At 43.8% G+C, this 26,570-nt stretch overlaps 1 protein-coding gene across 1 annotated transcript in view; it reads right to left on the bottom strand.

The window, feature by feature from the left end:
* The window catches only part of LOC110538482 (microtubule-associated serine/threonine-protein kinase 1), a 66,404-nt gene that overhangs the window by 16,146 nt on the left and 23,688 nt on the right, over positions 1 to 26,570 (bottom strand). Inside the window, exons 3-13 of the mRNA XM_036938577.2 lie at positions 9,252 to 9,349; positions 9,056 to 9,131; positions 8,403 to 8,475; positions 5,768 to 6,004; positions 5,184 to 5,393; positions 4,478 to 4,579; positions 1,400 to 1,532; positions 1,203 to 1,270; positions 713 to 789; positions 278 to 486; positions 15 to 153 (exon numbers count right to left, since the gene is read on the bottom strand). Of these exons, the coding sequence (XP_036794472.2) occupies positions 15 to 153; positions 278 to 486; positions 713 to 789; positions 1,203 to 1,270; positions 1,400 to 1,532; positions 4,478 to 4,579; positions 5,184 to 5,393; positions 5,768 to 6,004; positions 8,403 to 8,475; positions 9,056 to 9,131; positions 9,252 to 9,349 (1,422 nt within the window). The remainder of the gene's footprint in view (positions 1 to 14; positions 154 to 277; positions 487 to 712; positions 790 to 1,202; positions 1,271 to 1,399; positions 1,533 to 4,477; positions 4,580 to 5,183; positions 5,394 to 5,767; positions 6,005 to 8,402; positions 8,476 to 9,055; positions 9,132 to 9,251; positions 9,350 to 26,570) is intronic.

Genomic DNA, 26,570 nt, shown 5'->3' with positions numbered 1-26,570 from the left:
AAGTGAGGTCTTACTTGTCTGGTTTGAGGTCGCGGTGCACGATGCCATAGTTGTGGATGTACTCCAGTGCCAGGACGGTCTCGGCAAAGTACATGCGTGCCATCTCCACAGGCAATGCCCCGATGTTTTTCAGCAGGGTGGCACAGTCTCCCCCTGGCAACCGATAACACATGATCAGACTGACTGCTAACATTCCCATCACCAGCAATTTCCTAAATGCTGCTCTTGTCCTAAACAGACAGGTAATGGTGTCCAGTGTATTATTGTGTTAACTTACCCTCCACATACTCCATGACCATACAGAGGTGCCTGCGGGTCTCAAAGGAGCAGAACATGGAGACCACGAATGGGTTCTCAGCGAAGGTCAGGATGTCTCTCTCTACGAAGGCCTGCTGGATCTGGTTCCTCAGGATCAGGTTCTGCTTGTTGATCTTCTTCATGGCGAAACGCTGACGGGTCTCCAGGTGACGGACCAGGTAAACAGCCCTGGAGACACACACACGCATACACACAGTTAGTAATCTGATTTTATACACATTTTACTGAGTAAATCCAGTGTTTTCTCCTAAAAGCATTCAATGGACATCAACAGATGGCTCAGAGACATGTACTAATGTAACATTCATATGTGTGAACACACCCTCACACCCACACACACACCCACACCCACACCCACACTCACACCCACACTCACACCCACACTCACACTCACCCATAGGCTCCATTGCTGATCAGCTTTATGGTCTGGAAGTCAGCCTCTTCGGGCGTCTTCATAGCTCTCATCTTGCCCTGAGGGAGAGAGCATGACAGCAGGGTAAGACGAGACTGGATCTGGCCAGACCTCCAACACCAGGCCCACAGGAGTGACGTCGTCTCTTTTTCCCCCAGTGCTGCCCTTGTCTTCCTGACTTCTTGTCCAGTTAGCGGAATTTTGGTACCTGTCCTGATGGTTGAAGGAGGGCTGATTGCAAGGCTACAAGGCACTAGAGGATATCCTGCTTTGAATTCAGACTCTAATCAAAGCAAATGGACTCAATTACGTATGGTAATGTCCACTGTGCCAAGTAATTAGTAGAGGAAGCATATTCATTAGAGTCAGCAGGACCTTGGACTACAGTTTTACTTAACCTAAAGGGACAGAGGGAGAGGGGGGTTGATGGTGGGTGGGCTGGGAAGAAGTGGAGTAGGGACAAGGTTCTCACCTCTGTTGAGTCATCTGTTTCTGGGGTGAGAGGTCCCTCACTGTCGTAGCTGTCCAGGTTCACCATTTCTGGGGACATACAGAGGGAGTACCTATGAGCTGCATTTCAGCAATTCATAGAGTGAGAGAGCAACAGTAGTCAACACAAGTCAAGTTTTCGTCTTTCTCTCTCTCTCTCGGACTCATTCTCTCGCTCACCCTCTATAGGGTCTCGTGTCAGTCCCAGCTGGCTGATAATGTAGCGAGGGATGTCCGTCTTCATCAGGTGTCCCTCCTTGGCGTGGTCCTCTGCTGCCTCCAGCAGGTGGTAGAACTCCTCTGGATTAAACTCCTGAGGGACAGGAACAGGGGGACCACATTCAGTGTGACACAGGTATAACACTGCTTGAATCAAGATATAACTAATTTTATTGCCGCACTACAGACGCGATATCAGTCCGCTAATACTGGATTAGTAAAGGCCCAGTGCACTACTTTTTTGAAGACATTTTTTTCAAATAATTATTCAGATTTTTCTACTTCCTGCATCTATGCATGTACCAAATATAAAATACTAGTTAAATGGGTTTCCATCACATTTTCAACTCTACTGATGATTTTCTCACCCCAAATGTTTTATATAGCGAGTGAGTCATCAGAGTCATCAGAGTCTCACCCTCTTTTACGCTGCTGCTACTCTCTGTTTATCATATATGCATAGTCACTTTAACTATACATTCATGTACATACTACCTCAATTGGGCCGACCAACCAGTGCTCCCGCACATTGGCTAACCGGGCTATCTGCATTGTGTCCCGCCACCCGCCAACCCCTATTTGACGCTACTGCTACTCTCTGTTCATCATAAATGCATAGTCACTTTAACCATACCTACATGTACATACTACCTCAATAAGCCTGACTAACCGGTGTCTGTATATAGCCATGCTACTGTTATTTTCAAATGTATTTTTACTGTTGTTTTATTTCTTTACTTACCCCCCCCCACACACACACACACACACACACACACACACACACACCTTTTTTCGCACTATTGGTTAGAGCCTGTAAGTAAGCATTTCACTGTAAGGTCTACTATACCTGTTGTATTCGGCGCACGTGACAAATAAACTTTGATTTGATTTGTGCCCACTCTGGTATTGGCATGGTACTGTTTCTGTGCCCTGCACGCTGTTGGCTAGAGCACACGCATAGCCTACATCACGGGTATTCAACTCTTAACCTACGAGGCCAGGAGCCTGCTGGTTTTCTGTCCTACCTGATAATAAATTGCACTCACCTGGTGTCCCAGGTATAAATCAGTCTCTAATTAGAGGGGAACAATGAAAGTAATGCAGTAGAACTGGCTTCGAGATCCAGAATTGAGTTGATGAGATTATTGATTATTGCATCGATGATGATGTCACCAGAATAAGACCCTCAATATTTATTGGAAAGGAGTATCAAGATCATGACCTTGCACTTTCACCACCCTGTGAAGTTCATCATAAATGATTGAATCTGTAGCCTAATAAACTGCATGCTTCCCTGATGAGTTGTAGTGGGAGGACCATACACATGTCATTGAAAGACTCTAAGTTAACTTAACTTCCATTTGAAGGGTTATTATTTCAAAATTTTAGCATAAAAGAGTCAGAGTGCAGTATAACTACAGTATGCTGCAAATACTGCGTCCAAAATACCACTGTTTTATTTACAGCAGTAATTTAGCAGTCAGAGTGCAGTATAACTACAGTATGCTGCAAATACTGCGTCCAAAATACCACTGTTTTATTTACAGCAGTAATTTAGCAGTCAGAGTGCAGTATAACTACAGTATGCTGCAAATACTGCGTCCAAAATACCACTGTTTTATTTACAGCATTAATTTAGCAGTTAGAGTGCAGTATAACTACAGTATGCTGCAAATACTGCGTCCAAAATACCACTGTTTTATTTACAGCAGTAATTTAGCAGTCAGAGTGCAGTATAACTACAGTATGCTGCAAATACTGCGTCCAAAATACCACTGTTTTATTTACAGCAGTAATTTAGCAGTCAGAGTGCAGTATAACTACAGTATGCTGCAAATACTGCGTCCAAAATACCACTGTTTTATTTACAGCAGTAATTTAGCAGTCAGAGTGCAGTATAACTACAGTATGCTGCAAATACTGCGTCCAAAATACCACTGTTTTATTTACAGCATTAATTTAGCAGTTAGAGTGCAGTATAACTACAGTATGCTGCAAATACTGCGTCCAAAATACCACTGTTTTATTTACAGCAGTAATTTAGCAGTCAGAGTGCAGTATAACTACAGTATGCTGCAAATACTGCGTCCAAAATACCACTGTTTTATTTACAGCAGTAATTTAGCAGTCAGAGTGCAGTATAACTACAGTATGCTGCAAATACTGCGTCCAAAATACCACTGTTTTATTTACAGCAGTAATTTAGCAGTCAGAGTGCAGTATAACTACAGTATGCTGCAAATACTGCGTCCAAAATACCACTGTTTTATTTACAGCAGTAATTTAGCAGTTAGAGTGCAGTATAACTGCAGTTCAACTGCAGTACACTACAGTTATTCTGCAATTACTGCGTCTAAAACACCACAGTCAACTGCAGTTACTGCACTTTTACTGCAGTTTCAAAATTGCAATCTTTTTTTGTAAGGGCTTGTCTAATGTATTTTGTTTGGTCGACATTTGGAAGGTTCACCGAAAAAACATGATGTTTCCATCAGGCCTGTCATGACATTTTTTTATCCAACATGTCCTTTACGCACATAAAAAGGTTGGATGGAAGCCAAGTTTATGAGGCCTGCTGGCTGCGGTCACCCAGAGGACAGGACTACTGCTCTGCCAGAGACCCTGAGTCAGTCTGGGCTACACACACAGGCTCAAACTTTAAATGACACAGTCACGGTCTGTGAGACTCAGACAGGACTTCAGGGGGCCGCTGGTATTTGTAATACTGTAGCAAGGCAACTGGAATTTTAATCTAAATGCAAATGGGATTGCTAGCCAGTCAGATTGGGCCTTTTATCAAGGTGCTTAGTTGGAGCTCAGTATTTTTGCCCTACTGTGTAATAAACCCCCTGTTTAAATGTTTATAATGACTGTTTGTGCTCATATTTATTTAAGGAAATTAATTTGTCTTTGGTCCAGGCCAGGGATATGGTCTGTTAAATAATTAGTGGGGCCATGGACCGTGAATGTGACTGTGAACACTCTCATGACCATTACCATGACTGTGATTGTGTTGAGAGTTCTGTTTTCTGTTCTCACCAGGCACTCCAGCAGCCTTGCTGGGCGAGAGATGATGATGAGGAGTTTCTTCACCAGCTCTGTGACGAAGGCCACCTCTGAGCTCTCTGATCGCTCGTACGCCTGAGAGAGAGAGAAATAGATGGAGGAAGAGAGAGAGAGAGAAACGTTGAGGGAGAGAGAGAAGTAGAGAGAGAGAGAGAGAGAGACAGCGACAGACAGAAAAATACAAAATAAATCAAAGCTTGGCAGCAGCGCTGGATGTGAGAACAGTCATATTCCAGGCAAAACTAATCCAATCAAACAGAATACTGGCAACCCAAAATAATCAGACCGATTTAATCAACCCGCCAAACCAGGGATGCAGAGGAAGTTCCGTGATAGGTTCTATCTGCTCACACAAATCACACACACTATTACACAATTAGCCTTATTTTACTCCTTTACTCATTCTTATCCTTCTGAAAGGCGTAGTGCTGTCATTTGAAATGAGATGATAGGAACTAAATGTGCCTCTCAGCAGCCTGCAGCTAGGCCACCCAGACCTGAGAAGAGCCTGATACTGAGACAATGTGGCTCCCATTCAACAATTAAACTCAGGGCTATGCTGATGTTATACACTGCAACATAAGAGTGGCTTATGGGCAGCTCTATAACCCCAGAACTGACCTGTCCTGGCACCTATCATGACATCTTAGCCTATAGTTGCAGAGTTTCTGTGACTCACGTCATTGAGCAGCTTCTCCAGGTTCTCCTGCAGCTCAAAGAAGTAGACAGTGGTGATGAGGCCCTCGCGAGCTTTGGACAGGCAGTCCCTGGACAGCTCTGCTATCTGATGGTGGATGAAGCTGATGACCCCGTCGGCCAGCGGCAGCACGCTCTCAGGGGAGAAGGCATTGATGAACTCTGCTAGATGCTCCTCCATCTGAGCCGTGGCCTGGGAGAGGGAGATACAGGAAACAGAGTTAGGAGAGTTTTACCCATTTCATATTTTACATTCAAAACTGAAATAGTTCAGTTTCGCTCCATTGACCCGTGGTATTTCCATCATTCTCACTTCCACCTGTTTAAAAGTAGACATAACTCCTGACATACAAATCAGAGAGGAGACAGCCTCGTTTCCCCTCAACTTCCATAGAAGAGAGTTTCTCTGACATACAGTACCACACTGAGCAAACACCATAACCTGCTTCCTTTTCATACCAGTGTGCTATAACCAATCCTTATCCTTACTTGCACTTGAAAGTGTGAGAGACAATTATGTTTTGTGTGTGTGTGTGGATGTGTGTCTGTGTGTGTGTCATGTCTTACTTTGGGGAAGCGCTCCTTGTACACATGGTTCATCATGACGATCTCATTGTCATAGCAGGAGGGGGAGCGTCCAGGACTGAGGCTGCGGGAGCGCGGTCGCATGTGTGGTGAGCAGCGGCCCCCATCATCGTCGGTGATGCTCTCCGTGCTGCCAAAGTGCTTGGACAGGAAGTGCAACTCGTCCATGGTGGGCTGGAAGGGCAGCTGGTGCAGCCGCTCCTGAGATGAGCTGGAGGACTGGAGGGGGAGGAAGAGAGAGAGACGGAGGAGAAAGAGAAGGGAGGAAGAGTGGAGTTGTTGGACAGAAGACAAAAGAAGAAGACAATTGATGTTCTCTCATACATGAAATCCAGTTTTTGTATTGGCCAGAACCATAGCTAATCATGTACTCTGGTGGCTCTGGTAGTGGCTATACTGGGAAGTGGGGACAGTTAACCTCATCCATCTGTCTCACCTCCGAGAGACGGAGAGAGACATTAATGAAGTGAGCACAGCACCAGGGTCTGCTACATTAATCTGTCCCTTTCAGACACAGACTCATTTACCTGCTGAGTCAAATCAATGGGACTTGACATTCACCACAGGCTCAATCCCAAATCAATCCCAATTGGCATCCCTGCTTAAAACAATCAGGACAAGGATGGATGGAAGGACGGGAAGATTATCTCTGTCACTGCATTTCATGGTTATAAATGTTCTGTTATTCATTGATGCTGCTTTCTCAATATGTCTGCCAGGGTATTGAAAAAGCACAGTTTTCACTCCCAAATGGATCTGTCTCCACCATAGCCATGATCAGACTCAGTCCCAGGGGAGAGGAGGGGACTCTGTGGTAGGACTGGTACTAGTTGTGAAGAGGGCACGATAACACCCTTTCCCCCTCAGGAGACTGAAAAGCTTTGGCATGGGTCCCAAGATCCTCAAAAGGTTCTACAGCTGCACCATTGAGAACATCCTGACCGGTTGCATCACTGCCTGGTATGGTAACTGCTCGGCATCTGACCGTAAGGCGCTACAGAGGGGCCAAGCTTCCTGCCATCCAGGACCTACTGTATGTACTAGGCGGTGTCAGAGGAAAGCCCAAAAAATGTTCTCTGCTACCGCACGGCAAGCGGTACTGGAACGCCAAGTCTAGGGCCAAAAGGCTCCTTAACAGCTTCTACCCCCAAGCCATAAGATTCCTGAACAACTAATGAAATGGCCACCGGATTATTTACATTGATCCTCCATTTGTGTTGTACACTGCTGCTACTCGCTGTATATTATCTATGCATAGTAACTTTACCCCTACCTACATGTACAAATTACCTCAACTAACCTGTACCCCCGCACATTGACTCGGTACCGGTACCCCCTGTATATAGCCTCGTTATTGTTATTTTATTGTGTTACTTTATTCACTTAGTTTATTTGTTAAATATTTTCTTAACTCTTTCTTGAACTGTATTGTTGGTTAAGAGTTTGCAAGTAAGCATTTCACGATAAGGTTGTATTTGGCGCATGTGACAAATAAAGTTTGATTTGATTTGAAGCCACCCTGCCAGCTCCATACTAAGTTCCATGTCTGGGCTCATTCAGATATATATGTGTTGTTTGTTGGCGTATTATTTCCAGTGGGGGTATTTAGCTAAATAGATCCTGTGGTGAATTGGGCACCGAACAGCATGTACTTGCGCTATCTATTTTCTCCTCTTTTCTACTCTCCTCTCTTATCCCACCGGTCTGGTACTTATCTAGCTACCCTCGTCTGTTCCTCCCTCTCTCACTGTCCAAACGAGAGCAGTCCCCAGGCCTCTGATGTTGTGTTACATAAGTGAGGAAAACAGAGAGAGAGAGAGAGAGAGAGAGACCTGAGGGAGGAGAATCAAAGACAGAGAAAATGTGGGTAGAGATGATGTGTGTGCCGGTATGTGTGTGTGTCTATGAGTGTGTGAATGAGAGAGAGAAACTGAAGAAGACCCTGAGGCAATGACAGAGACAGTAAGAGTGTACCAGGGTGTTAGAAAGAGAAAGGAGACAGAGACAGAGACAGAGAAAGAGAAAGGAGACAGAGACAGTAAGAGTGTGCCATGGTGTTAGAAAGAGAAAGGAGACAGAGACAGTAAGAGTGTGCCATGGTGTTAGAAAGAGAAAGGAGACAGAGACAGTAAGAGTGTGCCATGGTGTTAGAAAGAGAAAGGAGACAGAGACAGTAAGAGTGTGCCATGGTGTTAGAAAGAGAAAGGAGACAGAGACAGTAAGAGTGTGCCATGGTGTTAGAAAGAGAAAGGAGACAGAGACAGTAAGAGTGTGCCATGGTGTTAGAAAGAGAAAGGAGACAGAGACAGTAAGAGTGTGCCATGGTGTTAGAAAGAGAAAGGAGACAGAGACAGTAAGAGTGTGCCAGGGTGTTAGAAAGAGAAAGGAGACAGAGCCGGTAAGAGTGTGCCATGGTGTTAGAAAGAGAAAGGAGACAGAGACAGTAAGAGTGTGCCATGGTGTTAGAAAGAGAAAGGAGACAGAGACAGTAAAAGTGTGCCATGGTGTTAGAAAGAGAAAGGAGACAGAGACAGTAAGAGTGTGCCATGGTGTTAGAAAGAGAAAGGAGACAGAGAAAGTGAAGTAAGTCAGACAAAGCAGGGTAAATCTGTGCTACCGTGGAGCTGGGTGTGTTGGTGCCATATCCAGAGGATGGCAGAGATGCCAGAGACCATCGTCGACCATCCGCCCTTCAGAGGAGAAAAACAATGTACAGTAATAAACCTGAGAGCATCAGACTTATGCCCAACATCCTCAATGCATCCACGAATCGAACTAATATGGAAATATGCGAATGAGGCGGCGCCTGCACCCTGTATAACACAACTGATCCACCGTATTGTGTTAGTCTTAAGAGCCATCCGAAGGGAGAGGGAATTGAGTGGAGTGGCCTTTGTGTTTCTATGGGGCTGCAGCATGCTGCAGTGACAGACTGGCAGAAAGATTTGATAAACACGAACAGTGAGTACAAAAAGCTATTACTGCTCATGCCTCTGCTCCTCTAACTCTGACTGACTGACTGACTGGGAAGAGAAGGGATGACTGGATTGGACCTCTTCACATGTGTATGTTGTTGTGTATCTCAAACATACATACACACATTCCTACCTCCTGGCTAGGCTCTTTGGCTTCCTCTCACCACTGACTCTGAGAGGTGTGATCATTCTCACTGGGAGGTGCTAGACCTGCATCTAACAGGTATTCAACTCTCCCTCCCTCTCTCACATACATACACACGCATGCATACACACAGTGTCAGGGAGCTGTTACCTTCTGGAAGAGGCGAATGAGAAGTGTGCCGCGGTGCTAGAAGAGAAGTTGCGTGGGCTGTCCAGAGGGCTACTTCCTGGAAACATAAAGGAATGGGAATAGAGAAACAGACAGAGCATGAAAGAGGGGGAGAGGTACTGTATAATGACGTGTTTACAGTAAGATGTTTCCAGTCCGAGATGGCTGTAGTACGTACCGAGGTGTCCAGGGAGGGGCAGAGGAGAGTGTGGGCGGTGGGGCAGAGTGGGAGAGGTGGTGGACAGGATCAGACTCTTCCTGTTACTGGTACGACAACTGGAAACACAGAGAAAGACAAATAGAGGGAGTTTTATGAACAATGATGTATTAGTAGGAGACCTTCTGTGAAGGTTTAGTGTGGTACATAAAAGATAGAGTGTGTTACTGCAAGTATGTGTGTGTGTTTGTCTGTGGTTTAGTGTGTTCAAGTGTGTGTTTGTGTGTGTGGACATGTGTGTATGCAGGGCTCACTGCAGGAGGAACAAGACGATAAAGAACATTCAATTTGCCATCAATCCCCAGCCGTCTCCTCTCATGCAAGATAAGGGTGAAGAGTAGGAAGGGGGGAGAGATACAGAGCGAGAGAGAGAGAGAGAGAGGGGGAAGACAACAGGATCCTCTCAAATCCATGGGAGAACCTCAATCCTAATTGGAACCTCCACTCCACACACCCTCCTCCATGTTGTACTACACATGATGACTCTATCTGAGTCACACACAGGCGTTCTTAGTAATGGCACGAGGCCTCTTTAATGGCACTCTAAAAGCCCACAGCTCAGATCCATTTAAAACATACTCAGATAGCTCCATCACCAGCACTATGACATATTGCCCCATCCACTCCTCTTTAATACTGTATGCACTACCAGTCAGTCAGTGTGGCTTGGCTTTACCGTCAAGGAAAGGAGGAGAGATGCTGTGTTCATATGCTGGTCGGAAATAGGAAACTCGAAAATGTCCAACTTGCTGATTCGTGGGACACGGCAAGCATATAACTACAACCAGTTAGAAAGATAATCCTAGTTCCATATAGCGCGTGAATGTGAGAAGAGTCCAGCTGTTTTTCCACATCCTACCTCTGTCACACAGGGGAGAGGTTATACAGACATGCCTATTGCCATAGCCGCAGGAAGTAGGGGTGCTGAGGGTGCTGAAAATCCCCCTAAATAAAAACTCGGAATAAAATAATAAATAATAATAATAAAAAATAAAAAATACATTTCTTCACAAAAGTGGCGCACTGGGCCTTTACTAGTCCTTTATTAGCGGACCGGTGTAGCCCTCTGTAGCGCGGAAAGATTTTCCTTCCCAAAAAGTGCCTCAAGCCTCGAACAATGCAACATTTAACTGATTGAAAGTAAGGGGATATCAGTGAACAAATTCCATGGTCAAGGCTACGACGGCGCCAGAGCAATGAATGAAGCTTACTCACGTGTTCAAAAGCGCACATCAGACCGGGATCCTAATGGTTCTCAGGCAGGCCTAGCTCTTCATGTGTTTAAGTTTAGAAAACTATCTCTCTGCAGAAGCGACAGTTACAGGGTTGGTAAAAACAGCTTGATTGCTCTAGCAACATCCGGGAAACTGGGCAGAAGGGAATGGTGCTTCAAATACAGCAATTGTACAACATATTTAATTTTCTCTCATTCTCCTTCAACATATTATTGAAAGAGATAAATTGCATCAAAAAAGTTATTTAACAATTTGCAATGTTTGAATTTCCAACATTAATTACTGAACAAGTAATTACATTATTGCCGCCAGCAAGTAGTCTAAAGATGGCAGCATTGCGACACCATGTATAGTGTCGTGAAATGTGAACATGAGGAAAGGATGAAGAAATAGGCCTACCAATAAACATTTATCCATTAGATAAAGATCTAGGCTACATTCCTTTCTGCTACCATAGAAAGCCCATCATCGAATAGATGTCGCAATTTCAGCACCATGGACAGTGATCAGCAGTCTATACTTTGTTAGTGCCTGTCTGGTTAACGGGAGGATGAGCTCCTACCATGTGGGGATCCAGAGAAGTTACTTTATACCAGTGGCACAGATGGGGGGGGGGGGGTCTACCTGTGTCAGAGGACCGTCCCCTTGGCCATCCCACTCCTCAAGTGCCCTTTTGGGTATTTTTCTGTATACAGTTTTTGTCATTGTTGTTCTGAACCCACTGACCCCAAGTTGTCATGATGTCATCAAGTAACACTTGATAACACTTGATTTAAATAGTCATCCATATTCGGTCTGGTGGTTGACTGTTACCGTGAGAATCCAATTGCTAACTCAACGACAAGCAGATGCTGATGACCAGTGCAACAGTGGTGCAATTCCATCGAGGTGCAATTCCCACTCTTTCTTCCTTCCGACTGGGCAGTAGCAGAGAGGCAGCAGTTGTGTCCCACACCTGTGTGAAGCTAGCCACAATAAGGATTAGCCACAATAGTGGAATTTTTGCTTCACCTTAAAAATTAAAGTCCTCAATTAATACTGACCAAAACAGATAGAGATAGCGGAATAATGCCATATTTAGACTAGATATTAATGCTAAACAAGGTTGGAATGTTGTTATATAACTTAAAAATAAATACAATAATTTATTCATTTAACAATAAACAGTAAAAAAACAGTTAATTGGTGGCATAAATATATGCATATGTACAGCCTTGCCTATAGAGTGTGCACCCATGAACACCCACAGAACACAAATATGTCTCGGGTCAGATCTTGGGACCCGAGAAGAATTCTAATCCCCACTCAACTATTGCTACACGACATATGTCATCAATTTAGGGCACCAGGCATATCCATTCAGCCTTTCCCAGCACACAGGCAGATACGTGAGAGGAACTCTCCTTGACCACACACATACCCCCCCCTCACTATCACCACACCCCACCACCAGACACACAGTTTCTTTGACGTTGTTTCAGAAGAGTGTTTTTCCGTCTGAATAAATGCAGAGTCACTGGGACTAATAGGCTGATTGCTGAGTCATGACGTGAGCTGACTGTAGGATCACCCAGTCGGACAGACACAGAGGCAGTCGCAGAGACAACCTCCTCTATTCCATTGGGAGACAGTAACAGAGTGCTGCTAGCAACCAATCACAGACAGTCTAGTCAGGCTGCAGGTAATGCTAATGATTAGCATGACTCTGCAACAAATCAGGTCAATCAACCCCTGTGTTTGCTCTATCTGTTTGTTTCAGTTGTGAAGATTGTACTCCTGTGCTTGTGGTTATTACTGAGAATGTTGATAAAGAGTTGATCACAAAACCAGCTGTTAGCCTAAACCCAAATATACCCAACCACTAACCAAAGTGAGTTCATTCATTTTTGTTTTCATTCCCTATCCTATAAAATACGATCCATCATCAAGCTTATAGTTATGGTCATTTAAGGTCTCAACTCTTTAGTCTTTGCTACTGATGGATGCCTCTGTAATCCTAATTTGTGGCCCTCATCCCCAGCACTGGGCCTCTCCAGATTCAGTCCTAATTCAACGTGAGGTAGAGGCTTTGGAGACGTATTAATTAACGTTTAATTTCACTGCAGATGATGGTGGGACCAGAAAGCGGCGGCGAGCACATTAAACACTGTTTCACTTGGCTTTCATCACGTTTGTGGTTAATTGTTTCTTCAGCAACTGGGGCTATTTAAAGGAGTGCAGGGCGCTCATAGGCATCAGTGAGAAACCCAGAGTACAAAGAGCCTCACTGGCTGAGATTCTACTTCTGTGGTTCTCAGACTAGCAGGATAAATGCACTCTCAATGCCGTGGGAAATAAATATGGCTAAGTGTTCACACATATATGTACACACTCACACAAAGGCACGCAGGCAAACGTACACACATGCAATTTAAGATGCACTACATGGCCAAAAAGGTGTGGACATCCCTCAAAATGAGTAGATGTGGCTATTTGAGCCACATCCGTTGCTGACAGGTGCATAAAATCGAGCACACAACCATGCAATCTCCATAGACAAACACTGGCATTAGAATGGCCCATTCGGAAGAGCTCAGAGACTTTCAACGTGGCACCATCATAGGATGCCACCTTTCCAACAAGTCAGTTCGTCAAATTTCTGCCCAGCTAGAGATGCCCCGGTCAACTGTAAGTGCTGTTATTGTGAAGTGGAAACGTCTAAGAGCAACAACGGCTCAGCCGCGAAGTGGTAGGCCATACAAGTGCATAGAATGGGACCGCTGAGTGCTGAAGAGTCTAGTGCGTAAAAATCATTTGTCCTTGGTTGCAACACTCACTAATGAGTTCCAAACTGCCTCTGGAAGCAACGTTAGCACAATAACTGTTTATTGGGAGCTTTATGAAAGGGGTTTCCATGGCCGAGCAGCCACCACATGTCTAAGATCACCATGTGCAGAGTGGTGTAAAGCTCGCCGCCATTGGACTCTGGAGCAGTGGAAACGCATTCTCTGGAGTGATGAATCACACTTCACCATCTGGCAGTCTGACAGACATCTCTGGGTTTAGGGGATGCCAGGAGAATGCTACCTGCCCCATAGTGCCAATTTTAAAATGTGGTGGAGGAGGCTGTTTTTCATGGTGAAGGGAAATCTTAACACTACAGCATACAATGACATTTTAAATGTACAGTTTTTTTTTTTAACCAGGCAAGTCAGTTATTAAGAACAAATTCATATTTACAATGAAGGCCTACCGTGGAACAGTGGGTTAACTACCTTGTTCAGGGGTAGAACGACAGATTGTCAGCTCGGGGATTTGATCCAGCAACCTTTCGGTAACGCTCTAACCACTAGGCTACCTGCCCCCCTGAATTATGATTTTGTGCTTCCAAGTTTGTGGCAACAGTTTGTCGAAGGCCCTTTCCTGTTTCAGCATGACAATGCCCCCATGCACAAAGCGAGGTCTATACAGAAATAGTTTGTTGAGATCGGTGTGGAAGAACATGATTGAACTGCACAGAGCCCTGACCTCAACCCCATCAGTACAACCCCTTACTCATTATTTAAAGGGAAATTAGTGTTGGTGTAATGGCTTTATAATTTAGGACCAGTCCCCCACGGCCTTGGGGCCCAGACCCATTCTCTGGTTGCTCATTCAGGGTCACAGGCAGACAGGACAGTGGGGAGATGTGGCTGTTTGTTTCAGCCCCAGTGACTAAGGCTGGACTGAACCGGCTGACTCCACACAACCTCCCAGCTGACAGGCTGCTCACTGCCTGGGGCTTCTCACTGAAGAGGAAGGAGGGAGATTGAGAGGAGATAATAAATTAGGAGGGATGGAAAGGAAGGGAGAGATAGAGAAAGAAATATAGGTGGGGAGAAGACATGGAAAAGAACAAGGGCAAGAGAAGAAAGGGAATAAAATCATGTGGAAGAGAAAAAAGGAGGGAGGAAAGAGAGAGAGAGACAAAGAGAAATGAGGTAGGGAAAGGGAGGATGTTCTCCCAGTGGTGCTCATCATCCCTGCAGGTGTAACCAGTGTGAAATGGCTAGCTAGTTAGCGGTGCCCGCTAGTAGCGTTTCAATCGGTGACGTCACTCACTCTGAGACCTTGAAGTAGTTGTTTACCTGGTTGTCGATGTGTTCAGAGGGTCCCTGGCTCAAGTCCAGATTGGAACGAGGAGAGGGACGGCAGCAACACTGTTACACAGGTGTAAGGTAAACATGACCCAGTTCTTTCACAGTGCTGTACACACACACACACACACACACACACACAGACACGCTATAATGTAAACACAATGAAACATAGCGAACACACACATTCACAAAAAAACACAGGTCCTTCTGCTTGAACAAAATGCATGGCAAATAGGAGCCCTCATCACCTTATTATGCTTATCCTCTGCAGAGGGAACAGACCTCATTAAAACCTCTTATGGCTGCGATCCCCGTACAAGGACCAACATCAGGGGACATTTCAGAGTGACAACTAAAAATACAACGTCGTAACATTAAATATTATTGAAAATGCAAGTGTCTTACATCCTTCAAAAGATTAGAATCTTGGTAATCAAACTACGTTTTCCGATTCAAAATAGCTATTACAGAGAACAAATCCCATGCTTTTGTTTGAGAAAAGCGATCAACAACAAAAAACATTTTCCGCCATGATAATTTTTACACATTCACATCTGAAGGTAAAATTATGACTTTACATTCTGATATCTTGCTCTTATTTCTCTTCCTGAGGGTCCCAGTGATCAAATGAAGTGCCGTTTTCTTTGATAAAATCCCTTTTTATAGCCTAAATCGAAACATTTTGTAAACCATTTGTGCCGTGAATTCCATCTCTATCAACTTTTTACGGAGCATTCGACGTAATTACACACAGTAAACAATTGTTTATCTAGTCATGGTTGGTTTCAGTGCAATCCTCTGGATGTTTGCAACACAGCCAAATGTGATTTTTTTTTTTTTTGCGGGGAGTATTGACCGAAGTGAACTGATTTGAAGACAACGAGCAATGACTTCATTGCGCACCAATAATTTTAGCGAAGCTTTGTTGATTGACTGTATTTCTTGCCCAATGACCACTGATCTTCTTGAAATCTAGCTGGGTAGATAGCCAATGAGCTGAGGTAAACGCCAGTATGTGATGGTTATGGGTAGGACCACCATCCCTTGTTTGTAAACGCATGCGTAACGAACTCCATTCTCGCCTTGACCATCAGAGTTGTTGCAGTGACGCTTGTTACGCACAGCAGTGTTTTGGAAAGTAATATTTTGGAAAGTGTTTTTTCAACGATTTCATTGAAGACATCATGGCGAATAAATCAGGAAAAGCGAAGTCCAAGTATACAGATTTGCACCAGATTATAGAAGAGATTGATCGGGAAAGTGAGACTGATTTTTTGTTTGAGGAATCTTTGAGTGTTATGATTCAAACAGGAGCTGAGGAGCTGTTTCTGCAAGGACAGGACGTACTTCTGGGCGGGTAAGTGCTAATGCTGTTTTATGAAATATAAATATATACATATATATTTTTTTTGGCAAAAATATTTTTGCAATTTGCAATGAAATGTGTAATGAAATGTGTAAAGTACACATTGGCTATAGTGTGCGTGTATGTATGTGTACGACTCATAACCTGTGTGTGTGTGTGTGTGTTGTTTGTTGGTTTGTTTGGGTGTGTGTGTGTTTGTTGGTTTGTTTGTGTGTGTGTGTGTGTGTGTGTGTGTTTGTTGGTTTGTTTGGGTGTGTGTGTATATATGTATGTGTGTGTGTGTATATATATATATATATATATATATATATATATATATATTCCATGTCAGATATATATATTTTCCATTTTTTATTCAAATGGAATGGAGTAGAACAGCAAACACACACATGGCCACTGCGCCTGCTACTCCTCTCCATTTCCATATGAAATAGCCATTGGGTGCTGTTCGGGGGAGGGCAGGCCCACAACAATGGCCGGAGTTGAATGGAACAGCACTTCACCTTAGTGACTGTTCCCTCTGCTCTATAAAATACATATCTGTTTATTTTATGTGATGATAAAAGGCTCATACAATACACATTTTTAAAAATATTTTCTTTCACAGTGATAGCAACTCCGACTGGGAGCCCCCGGTGCCAAGCTGCCCGCTCTACCTCTGCCCCCTCTACTCCTGCCTCCAGTGGTGTTCATATGCCACAGTGCATTACTGCAGGCATGACTGTGCCTCAGGGCCAAAAGGGCACAGCATGGAGGCGTCGTTGTGTTCTGTGTCGCATGACCTGCACCACTTGTTCAGTTTGCCTCTGCTTTACATCAGAAAGAGACTGCTATGGGACATGGCACAGGCTGCAAAATATTGTGTACAGGACTTCCAAAGGGTCTAAATTTTTTTTAAATGTTTTTTTCCCCAATCTTTTTAAAAACATTTTTATATATTTTTTTTGTGTGTTAGAATTGCTTTTTGATATGTTGTATATAGTTATTTGCACTGTTGTATATAGTTATAGGTCATTTCACCAATTTGGCCACTCGGGTACATTTGGGCAACTTGTGTGGGACACCTGGGTGACTTCATGCTAAATGTCATGTCGCTCACCCATTCCTGAAGTTATCAGTCTGAAACTTTGCACACCTACAGTTGCCCTCTTGTGTTATCCATCAAAATTATCTCCAGCATCCTATCTGACTGTGTGGCTATTCTAGTACATGTGAAAGATGATACTACAACAATAAAAAACAGAAAAAGTATGCTATTTCTTTCTCTTTTCTTCCACCAGATCTACTGTGTTATATTCTCCTACATTCAATTAACATTTCCACAAACTTCAGAGTGTTTCCATTCAAATGACACCAAGAATATGCATATCCTTGCCTCTGGGGCTGAGCTACAGGCAGTTAGATTAGGGTATGTCTTCAGGCGGAAACTGAGAACAAGGGATGCAGCCAAACCAAACCATGTCTCCCTCCATGCTAACAAACAGGCAGGTGCAATATTGTATTTATATGGATGAGATGACAAATTTGAAACTTACTATTTTCTGAAGGACAAAGAGAATGCAAGAAAGTGGAAGAGAGCAAGAAAGAGAGACACACAGAGCTGTGATGGAGGGAGGAAAAGAGAGAGAGAGCAAGAAAGAGAGAAGCTGAGGTTGAATTGAGATACAGCAGGTGTTTACATCTGGCACTGGAGAGATGGATAGAGGAGGGGGAAAGAGATGGGTGGAGAAGAGCTGAGACTGGTAGAGAAAAGGAGGGGAAAGATGGATAGAGGGTAGCATGAGCGATGGGTGGAGAAGGAGAGGTATTAGTAGAGGAAAGGAGGGAAGAGAGATTTAGGTAGAATAGGAGACTACTGGGTACAGGAGAGGTGGGAAGGAGGTAGAGGAGAGAGTTCGTGGAGAGGAGAGGAGAGAGCACTGAGCGGTGGGCTCAGATCACATGTTGGCTTGTTGCTACGCAATGTGCATCAGGGGAGACACAGATAAGAGTTGAGAGAGGGTGACCAGTGAGACGAGGAGAGGAGACAGAGGAGAGAGACACCCGACTCTGTAGTTATTACATTTCACAGACCATGTGAGATGAAAATAAAATGACAAAGGAGAAGCAATAATGTGAAAGAGAGAAAGAACAAAATATAGTGAATGTATGATGTGGGTGCAATAAGATTTTTTTTTTAAATGGTGTAAACAATTGCTACAATAGTACCAAAGATTTTTGTAACTAACCCATGATAGACCACAGTCTGTCGTTTCCATTGTAATCAAATTAAGCATAGTGGGCAGAACAAGCATGGAGGTGGGCAGAGCCAAGCACGAGCTAGCGAAATCCTATTGGCGTGGCCTAGCATATATTAGCATATTTCCGTTAGGGAACGCCTACTCTGCGAAGTGTGTGTGTGCAATAACTCAATTCTCCCCTGCACCCCTTCTAAGGGACTGTACGTTATTTATAATGAGGGATACCTGAAGAAAATCAGACCACTCTGAAATGAAAATGGATGGCGCTCCCATCAGTAAAATTTATTTTTACCCGACCATACCCAAAGTTTTGAAAAGAATCAAGTGACCCTCCCCTAGACCCAAAATAATAGTGGATAGCAGAGTACATGCCTACCATTTACCCTCACTCCTAGCATAGACCAGAGCCTTTAGATATGCAGTTTTAGAAACTGTCCTTCATTTTGTAAGCATTAGCCTACATGGCAAAGTAGCCAGAAGGTTGTTGATTCACATTACACTGCGGACAAGGGTAGCTGTGAAAAGATATCCATTATAATTAATACACTGCATGAATGTATCATCTTATTTGTGGTCTGAGAAAAAATGGCCTTTTATAAAAGCATTTCATGCAATTCTACATTATTTTACATGACTGGAAACAGGCAGAATCTTTTAAGAGCACGACAGCGCATGACAAGGAATGAGCGCATGCTGCAGCACCAGAGAGGTTGTGATTTCTAAACAGGCTAATGTTTAAAAAAGAGGATGGTCTAAGTTTGGAACAGTGCTGAAGTTGTCTATCAACTGTAAAAATTGAGCAACAACAGAACCAGTTACAACTGATGTTTCTAAAAGTAAATTCAAAGGCTCTGTAGAATGACTGTATATCCTAATAAGGCATTTTTCATTTCATTATTATTTCAATCTAAATTTTAAAAAAAAATTAAACTGAAGAGGAGTATTTCTGCCTGTAATAATCCCCTTTTGTGGGGAAAAACTCATTCTGATTGGCTGGGCCTGGCTCCCCCATGGCTGTGCCCCTGTCCAGTCACGTGAAATCCACAGTGGTGTAAAGTACTTAAGTAAAATGTACTTGCTATACTATACCTGGCTATCAGCGGAGCCTTGTCTGGCAGCGAAACAGTTAAATATAAACTTTTTTTTTGGGGGGGGGGGGGGGGTATCTGTACTTTACTTTACTATTTATATTTTTGACAACTTTTACTTTTACTTCACAACATTCCTAAAGAAAGCAATGTACTTTTTATTCCATACATTTTCCCTGAAACCCAAAAGTAGTCGTTACATTTTGGATTCTTAGCAGGACAGGGAAAAGGTCCATTCATGCACTTATTAAGAGAACATCCCTGATCATCCCTAGTCCCTCTGATCTGGTGGACTCACTAAACACACATGTTTTGCCCCTGGCTATCCGTAAAATAAAATAAAAAAACAAGAAAATGGTGCTGTCTGGTTTGCTTAATATAAGGAATTTAAAATGATTTATACTTTTACTTTTGATACTTAAGTATATTTTAGCAATTACATTTACTTTTGATACCTAAGTAAATTTAAAACCAAATACTTTTATACTTTTATTCAACTAGTATTTTACTGACTTTCACTTTTATTTTAGTCATTTGTTATTAAGGTATCTTTACTTTGACTCAAGTATGACAATTGGGTACTTTTTCCCCCACTGGTATGTTGTTTAATAGCTTGTTGAAATATTGATTGTCAATTAGTGACAGAATCACACATTACTTCCTAAGAAAAGTACATGTTTTGTCTCCTCGGCTATAGAATGTTGTAGTGCAGCCTCTGAATGGCATAGAAACAAATCAAAGATATCCCTTCATCATCGGAGTCACGTCTTTCCCCTGCATTTTATAGCTTGCTTCTAGCATAAAGCTCTGCGGACTAAAGTGTTGATATAGACGACATTATATAATCAGGCATTTAAAAAAAACATTTATCTAAAGCTACAAGGGGTAGACCCAGTGGCGATTTTAGCCTGTAAATCCTGGTGGGGCTAACCCCCCCCCCAAAAAATGAATTGCACTATAAAGGTGACAAACGGTGCCCACAAAAAGCCTACATAAAGCTATCCCAACAGCAGAGCATTCTTTTCAGCACCATGGAGTGAATCCTTACCATTGCTACACCTGGCTATCAGCGGAGCCTTGTCTGGCAGCGAAACAGTTAATTCAGCCTCATTTACTGCATTTAAAAAAACAGCTAATATTTTTTATTTAACTTGGCAAGGCCGTTAAGAACAAATACTTATTCTCAATGACAGCCTAGGAACAGTGGGTTAACTGCCTTGTTCAGGGGCAGAACAACAGATTTTTACCTTGTCAGCTCAGGGATTTGATCATGTAACCTTCAGGTTACTAGTCCAAAGCTCTAACCACTAGGCTACCTGCCTCCCCCTATGGCTGACTTGCTTAAACAAATGTGGTTTCTACTGGTAATTTAGACGTACAAACTATGACATAAGGGGACGATGAGCGGATAAGAGGCCATCCGTAATTTCGATTAAGACATTAATGAGCGAGCTAGGATGGACGTAGTCAATATAACTATTTGTTCAGCACTTCTGAAATGTACAGCAACATAATTCAGAACATGAGCCGTTCTTACAGTATTCTCCCTGTACTCCAAGTCCTGGACATGGGAGGAGATCCTGGCTGGAAAGGATCGCCTTCCATGGGAGCAGACAGAGGCAGCGAGGGAGGAACAACGACGACACCGGGGTTCGCAGCCACGACGGAAGCCAAAGAGGCAGCCTCAAAAACATTTTTTGGAGGGCACACGGGGTGGTTGGCGGAGCCAGGTTTTGAACCAGAGCCAACTCCCCGTATTCACCATGGGGAGCGTGTGACCAGTCAGGCACCATGTTTTGCGGTGATACGCACTGTGTCTCCAGTGCGCCTTCACAGCCCAGTGCGTTCTGTGCCAGCTTCCCGCACTTGCCGTGCGAAGGTGGTCATTTGTCCAGGACGCGTTGTGGCAGCTCTACGCTTCAGAGCTCCAGTGCGCCTCCACAGTCCAGTACGTCCTGTGCCTCCTTCCCGCACTCGCCCTGAGGTGCATGTCACCAGCCCGGTGTCCCCTGTACCGGTCCCATGAATCAGGCCTCCTGTGCGCCTCCACAGTCCAGTATGTCCTGTGCCTTCTCCCCGCACTCGCAATGAGGTGCGTGTCACCAGCTCGGTGCCACCTGTACTGTCCCCACGCCTCAGACCACCAGTGCGCCTCCACAGTCCAGTGCATCCTGTACCTCCTCCCCGCACTGGCCCTGAGGTGCGTGTCACCAGCCCGGTGCCACCTGTACCGGCCACACGCATCAGGCCTCCACTGCGCCTCCACAGTCCAGAGCTTCCGGCGACAGTTGCCAGTCCAGAGCATCCGGTGACAGTTCCCAGTCCAGAGCTTCTGGCGACAGTTCCCAGTCCAGAGCTTCCGGCGACAGTTCCGCAGTCCGGAACCTCCGGCGAAGGTCCCCAGTCCAGAGCCTCCAGCGACGGTCGGCAGTCCGGAGCCTCCTGCGAGGGTTCCCAGTCTGGAGCCTCCCGCGACCATCCACGGCGACGATCCACGGTCCGGAGTCCCCGGCGACGATCTACGGTCCGGTTCCTCCGATGACGTATCTACGAGCGGAGTGGGTACTTCGCCCCGCACCGGAGCCGTCCCCGACGGTAGATACCCACCCAGGCCCTCCCCTATTGAGTCAGGTTTTGCGGCCGGAGTTCACACCTTTGGGGGGGGAGGGGGTACTGTCATGCCCTGACCATAGATAGCTTTTTATTCTCTATGTTGGTTAGGTCGGGGTGTGATTAAGGGTGGGTTATCTAGGTGAATTATATATCTAGGTTGGCCTGGTATGGTTCCCAATCAGAGGCACCTGTTTATCGTTGTCTCTGATCGGAGATCCTATTTAGCTATCCATTTCCCCATTGTGCTTTGTGGGATCTTGTCTATGTAGATTTGCCTGCGAGCACTACCTGAGCTTTACATTTCGTTTAGCGTTTTCTTGTTTTCCTTGAGTTTCACTACCTAATAAAGAGGATGGAACCATACCACGCTGCATCGTGGTCCACTCATTATAACGATCGTGACAGAACTCACCATGTTGTGCTGTGCTCACTTGAACAGAAGGGTGGCGAGGAGGTCCTTTGTGGGCAAATTTTTTCATCAAACTTTGTCATCAAAGTCTGGCATTCTCTGGATTTATGGTGCTTTCAAGACAACTGAAAACTCAAAGAAAAAAAAACAAAGTCGATTCATGATGTTAGTGATCTTCAGGTCGGAGCTCTAGAAAGAGGTTCAAGTTCCAGACTTGGAATTCCAAGTTGGATGACTGTTCAAAACGTATTTTCCCAGTTCATTTTTTTCCAAGTTCCCAGTTGTCTTGAACGCACTGAAGTCTGAGATTTCACAGTTCCGAGTTTCCAGTTGTTTTGAACAAGGCAGAAGTGTCACGATCGTCGTCAGGGTGGAAATGACCGGATCAAGGTGCAGCATGGTGAGCATGGTACATTTATTTTTATTACTAAATGTCACCAACAAAACAAAGAATAAGGACATGACCGTGAAGCTTACTTCAGCTATACAGGCCACAAACAAAGACAACTACCCACAACTAAGGTGGCAAAACAGGCTGCCTAAGTATGATTCTGTCATGACGTTGGCTTGGGGGTAGGTTTATGACAGTCATAAATACCTCTTCTCTGCTTTTTCCTCTCTCTACCCTACTGATGTTACATTTGCAAAACCCTTGGTTAACATAGAGATTCTGGGAACATCAGACGGTGGGGGGAAATGAACTATATTCTGGTCATCTGACCAATTGAACATATGCGGTGGTACTTAATGAATATGATGTCAGTTCGGTTGTCATCTGAGACATTCTCATCAATGATAAGATGACATAAACTCTACAGTGGAAAGTCTGCACATTGTAGTTATCGGATTCACATGGAATTGTTGTTCAATTTAAATGTTTGAATATTAAATTATTGGTGAAGAGATGAAATATAATTTTAGCTTCCAAATGAGAGATTTGGGTTTTCATAAGGTTAGGGCTCTGCTCAATCAGTGGCCCGCCCCTGTGAAGGGACATGGGTTATAAAACTTTTCAAACACGCCCTCCTCTCCCTTCCTATATAAAGCCTTGAAGTTAATATAACCTCCGGTTCCAAGTACGTGAGGTCTGCAGCCTCTGCGTTAAAAGGACTAACATGTCAACTACAGAACTAAGCCAACATCAGCATGAGCTTTGGTTGCGAATGGTATGAACTTTGAACTCTTATTCATTACAGAAGTGATATCTCCTAGCCGTTGAGTTAGCAACAGCAGCTGCAAACGCAGGCTGGGAAAGAACAGACAGACTATCCCGTCTATCACACAACAACGTTACTACAACGTGTCCAATTGAACACCAGAGACATTCTTCAAAGGACAAAGGACTCGGTTTGGCAACACGGCCTTCCATCTACCACCAATCTAACGAAGCACAGCTCAGAGTAAATATTTATTGCATTTTCCTTTTCCAAATGGGCGGTAATTTAGAATGCATAAGATACTGTATTTACGATAGCACAGCTTCGCCCTTTGTTCCTCAGTCTTCCCGCTCTTTCACTCAAACCCAGACCCTTTTCTTTTGTGTAACAAGCTGTCATATCTGTTCCGCCCACTAGGGATGTTTTCCTTTATGACGTAATTTGTAATCAAGGTATGATTCATTCTTTGTATATGTAATTCTGTGTGATTAGTTAGGTATTTAGTAAATAAATAATTAAACCCAATTTTGTATTGCTGATTCAACTTGTTAGCCAGGGTTCATAAAGATAACCAAGAATTTACAACTTTCAGATGAGACTAAATTAAGGTGACGATTAATATTGACTGCTGTTGATGTAAAATATTTAAGAGTTTATTCGGAAGATAACAGCTCTATAGATATTATTTCGTAGTGCTCCGACTCTCTAGTTAATTACATTTATATGATTAGCTCAATCAGGTAATATTAATTACGGAGAAAGGATTTTATAGAATAGCATGTCATATCACTTAATCCGGCATTGCCAAAGACACGACAATTCCCAATCAGAGACAACGATAGACAGCTGTCCCTGATTGAGAACCATACCCGGCCAAAACATAGAAACAGAAAACATAGAAATAAAGAAACTAGAATGCCCACCCTAGTCACACCCTGGCCTAACCAAAATAGGGAATAAAAGCCTCTCTAGGGCCAGGGTGTGACAAGAAGTCATGCTGAATTGACAGCATGACCAATGTATTCAACCTTTTCTGGCCCATCGTGTTAAATGTTTATCCTTATAAGCTTGGAAAAGAGACGCTTAAACCAAGACCACACACTGTCACGCCGTGACCTTAGAGAGCCATTTTATTTCTCTATTTGGTGACGTCAGGGTGTGATTTGGGGTGGGCATTCTATGTTGTCTATTTCTTTGTTTTTGGCCGAGTATGGTTCCCAACCAGTCTATCAATGTCTCTGATGGGGAATCATACTTAGGCAGCCCTTTCCCACTTTCTGTTGTGGGATCTTGTTTTTGTTAGTTGCTGGTTTAGCGCTACAATACTTTACGTGTCGTTTATTCTTTCTTGTTTTTTTGGTGTTCATTTAATAAGTTCAAAATGTATGCTTACCACGCTGCACCTTGGTCTCATTCCGACGATAGCCGTAACACACACCCACTCCACTGAATTTATTCATCAAAACCCAGACCTTTCTGTGCCACTGTAAGCACTGAGCTAATCATTTTTGGCAGTGAAAATAATACACTTATATCTGGCACATCCCCGAATCTATTGCAATGGGTTTGGTATTTTTTTTATTGAACTAGGCAAGTCAGTTAAGAACAAAAATCTTTATCCTTATTTACAATGATGACCAACCCCAGCCAAACCCTCCCTAACCCGGATGATGCTAGGTCAATTGTGCACCGCCGTATGGGACTCCCAATCACGCCCAGTTGTGATACAGCCCAGGATCGAACCCGGGTTTGTAGTGACGCCTCTAGCATCGCAGTGCCTTAGACTACAAATTACATGACCCTCCTCTGGACAAAATAGAAAAATACTAAACCCTCCCCCTGACTGAAATTTTAAAAGCATGACCCTCCCCCATTTTCCGCCAGGTAACAATTGTGTACATTTCGACCACTCCCTAAACAATTCAATTTTTTCTAAACTTTGGCAAAGGGTAAAGTCTACAAAACTTACTCCAGATTTCATCTATGAGAAAATGTGCAGAATGTCAGCCAAAACCTATCTTGCTACATCTTCTCCCACTGCCGGCCAGTAGGCTTCCTCTCATCACCATATTTGGTGGTGAGTGGAAATTCCAACCGTATGCTTCAGATTTATACATCCGGTGAAACATCTGTTATATCTGTGATAGTACTGTATACAGTGCCTTGCGAAAGTATTCGGCCCCCTTGAACTTTGCGACCTTTTGCCACATTTCAGGCTTCAAACATAAAGATATAAAACTGTATTTTTTTTTGTGAAGAATCAACAACAAGTGGGACACAATCATGAAGTGGAATGACATTTATTGGATATTTCAAACTTTTTAAACAAATCAAAAACTGAAAAATTGGGCGTGCAAAATTATTCAGCCCCCTTAAGTTAATACTTTGTAGCGCCACCTTTTGCTGTGATTACAGCTGTAAGTCGCTTGGGGTATGTCTCTATCAGTTTTGCACATCGAGAGACTGACATTTTTTCCCATTCCTCCTTGCAAAACAGCTCGAGCTCAGTGAGGTTGGATGGAGAGCATTTGTGAACAGCAGTTTTCAGTTCTTTCCACAGATTCTCGATTGGATTCAGGTTTGGACTTTGACTTGGCCATTCTAACACCTGGATATGTTTATTTTTGAACCATTCCATTGTAGATTTTGCTTTATGTTTTGGATCATTGTCTTGTTGGAAGACAAATCTCCGTCCCAGTCTCAGGTCTTTTGCAGACTCCATCAGGTTTTCTTCCAGAATGGTCCTGTATTTGGCTCCATCCATCTTCCCATCAATTTTAACCATCTTCCCTGTCCCTGCTGAAGAAAAGCAGGCCCAAACCATGATGCTGCCACCACCATGTTTGACAGTGGGGATGGTGTGTTCAGGGTGATGAGCTGTGTTGCTTTTACGCCAAACATAACGTTTTGCATTGTTGCCAAAAAGTTCAATTTTGGTTTCATCTGACCAGAGCACCTTCTTCCACATGTTTGGTGTGTCTCCCAGGTGGCTTGTGGCAAACTTTAAATGACACTTTTTATGGATATCTTTAAGAAATTACTTTCTTCTTGCCA

Source organism: Oncorhynchus mykiss, chromosome 12, assembly GCF_057628025.1.
Source record: "Oncorhynchus mykiss isolate SJ-2025 chromosome 12, ASM5762802v1, whole genome shotgun sequence".
NCBI classification, from domain to species: domain Eukaryota; kingdom Metazoa; phylum Chordata; class Actinopteri; order Salmoniformes; family Salmonidae; genus Oncorhynchus; species Oncorhynchus mykiss.
This window is presented reverse-complemented; position numbering and strand designations above follow the sequence as displayed.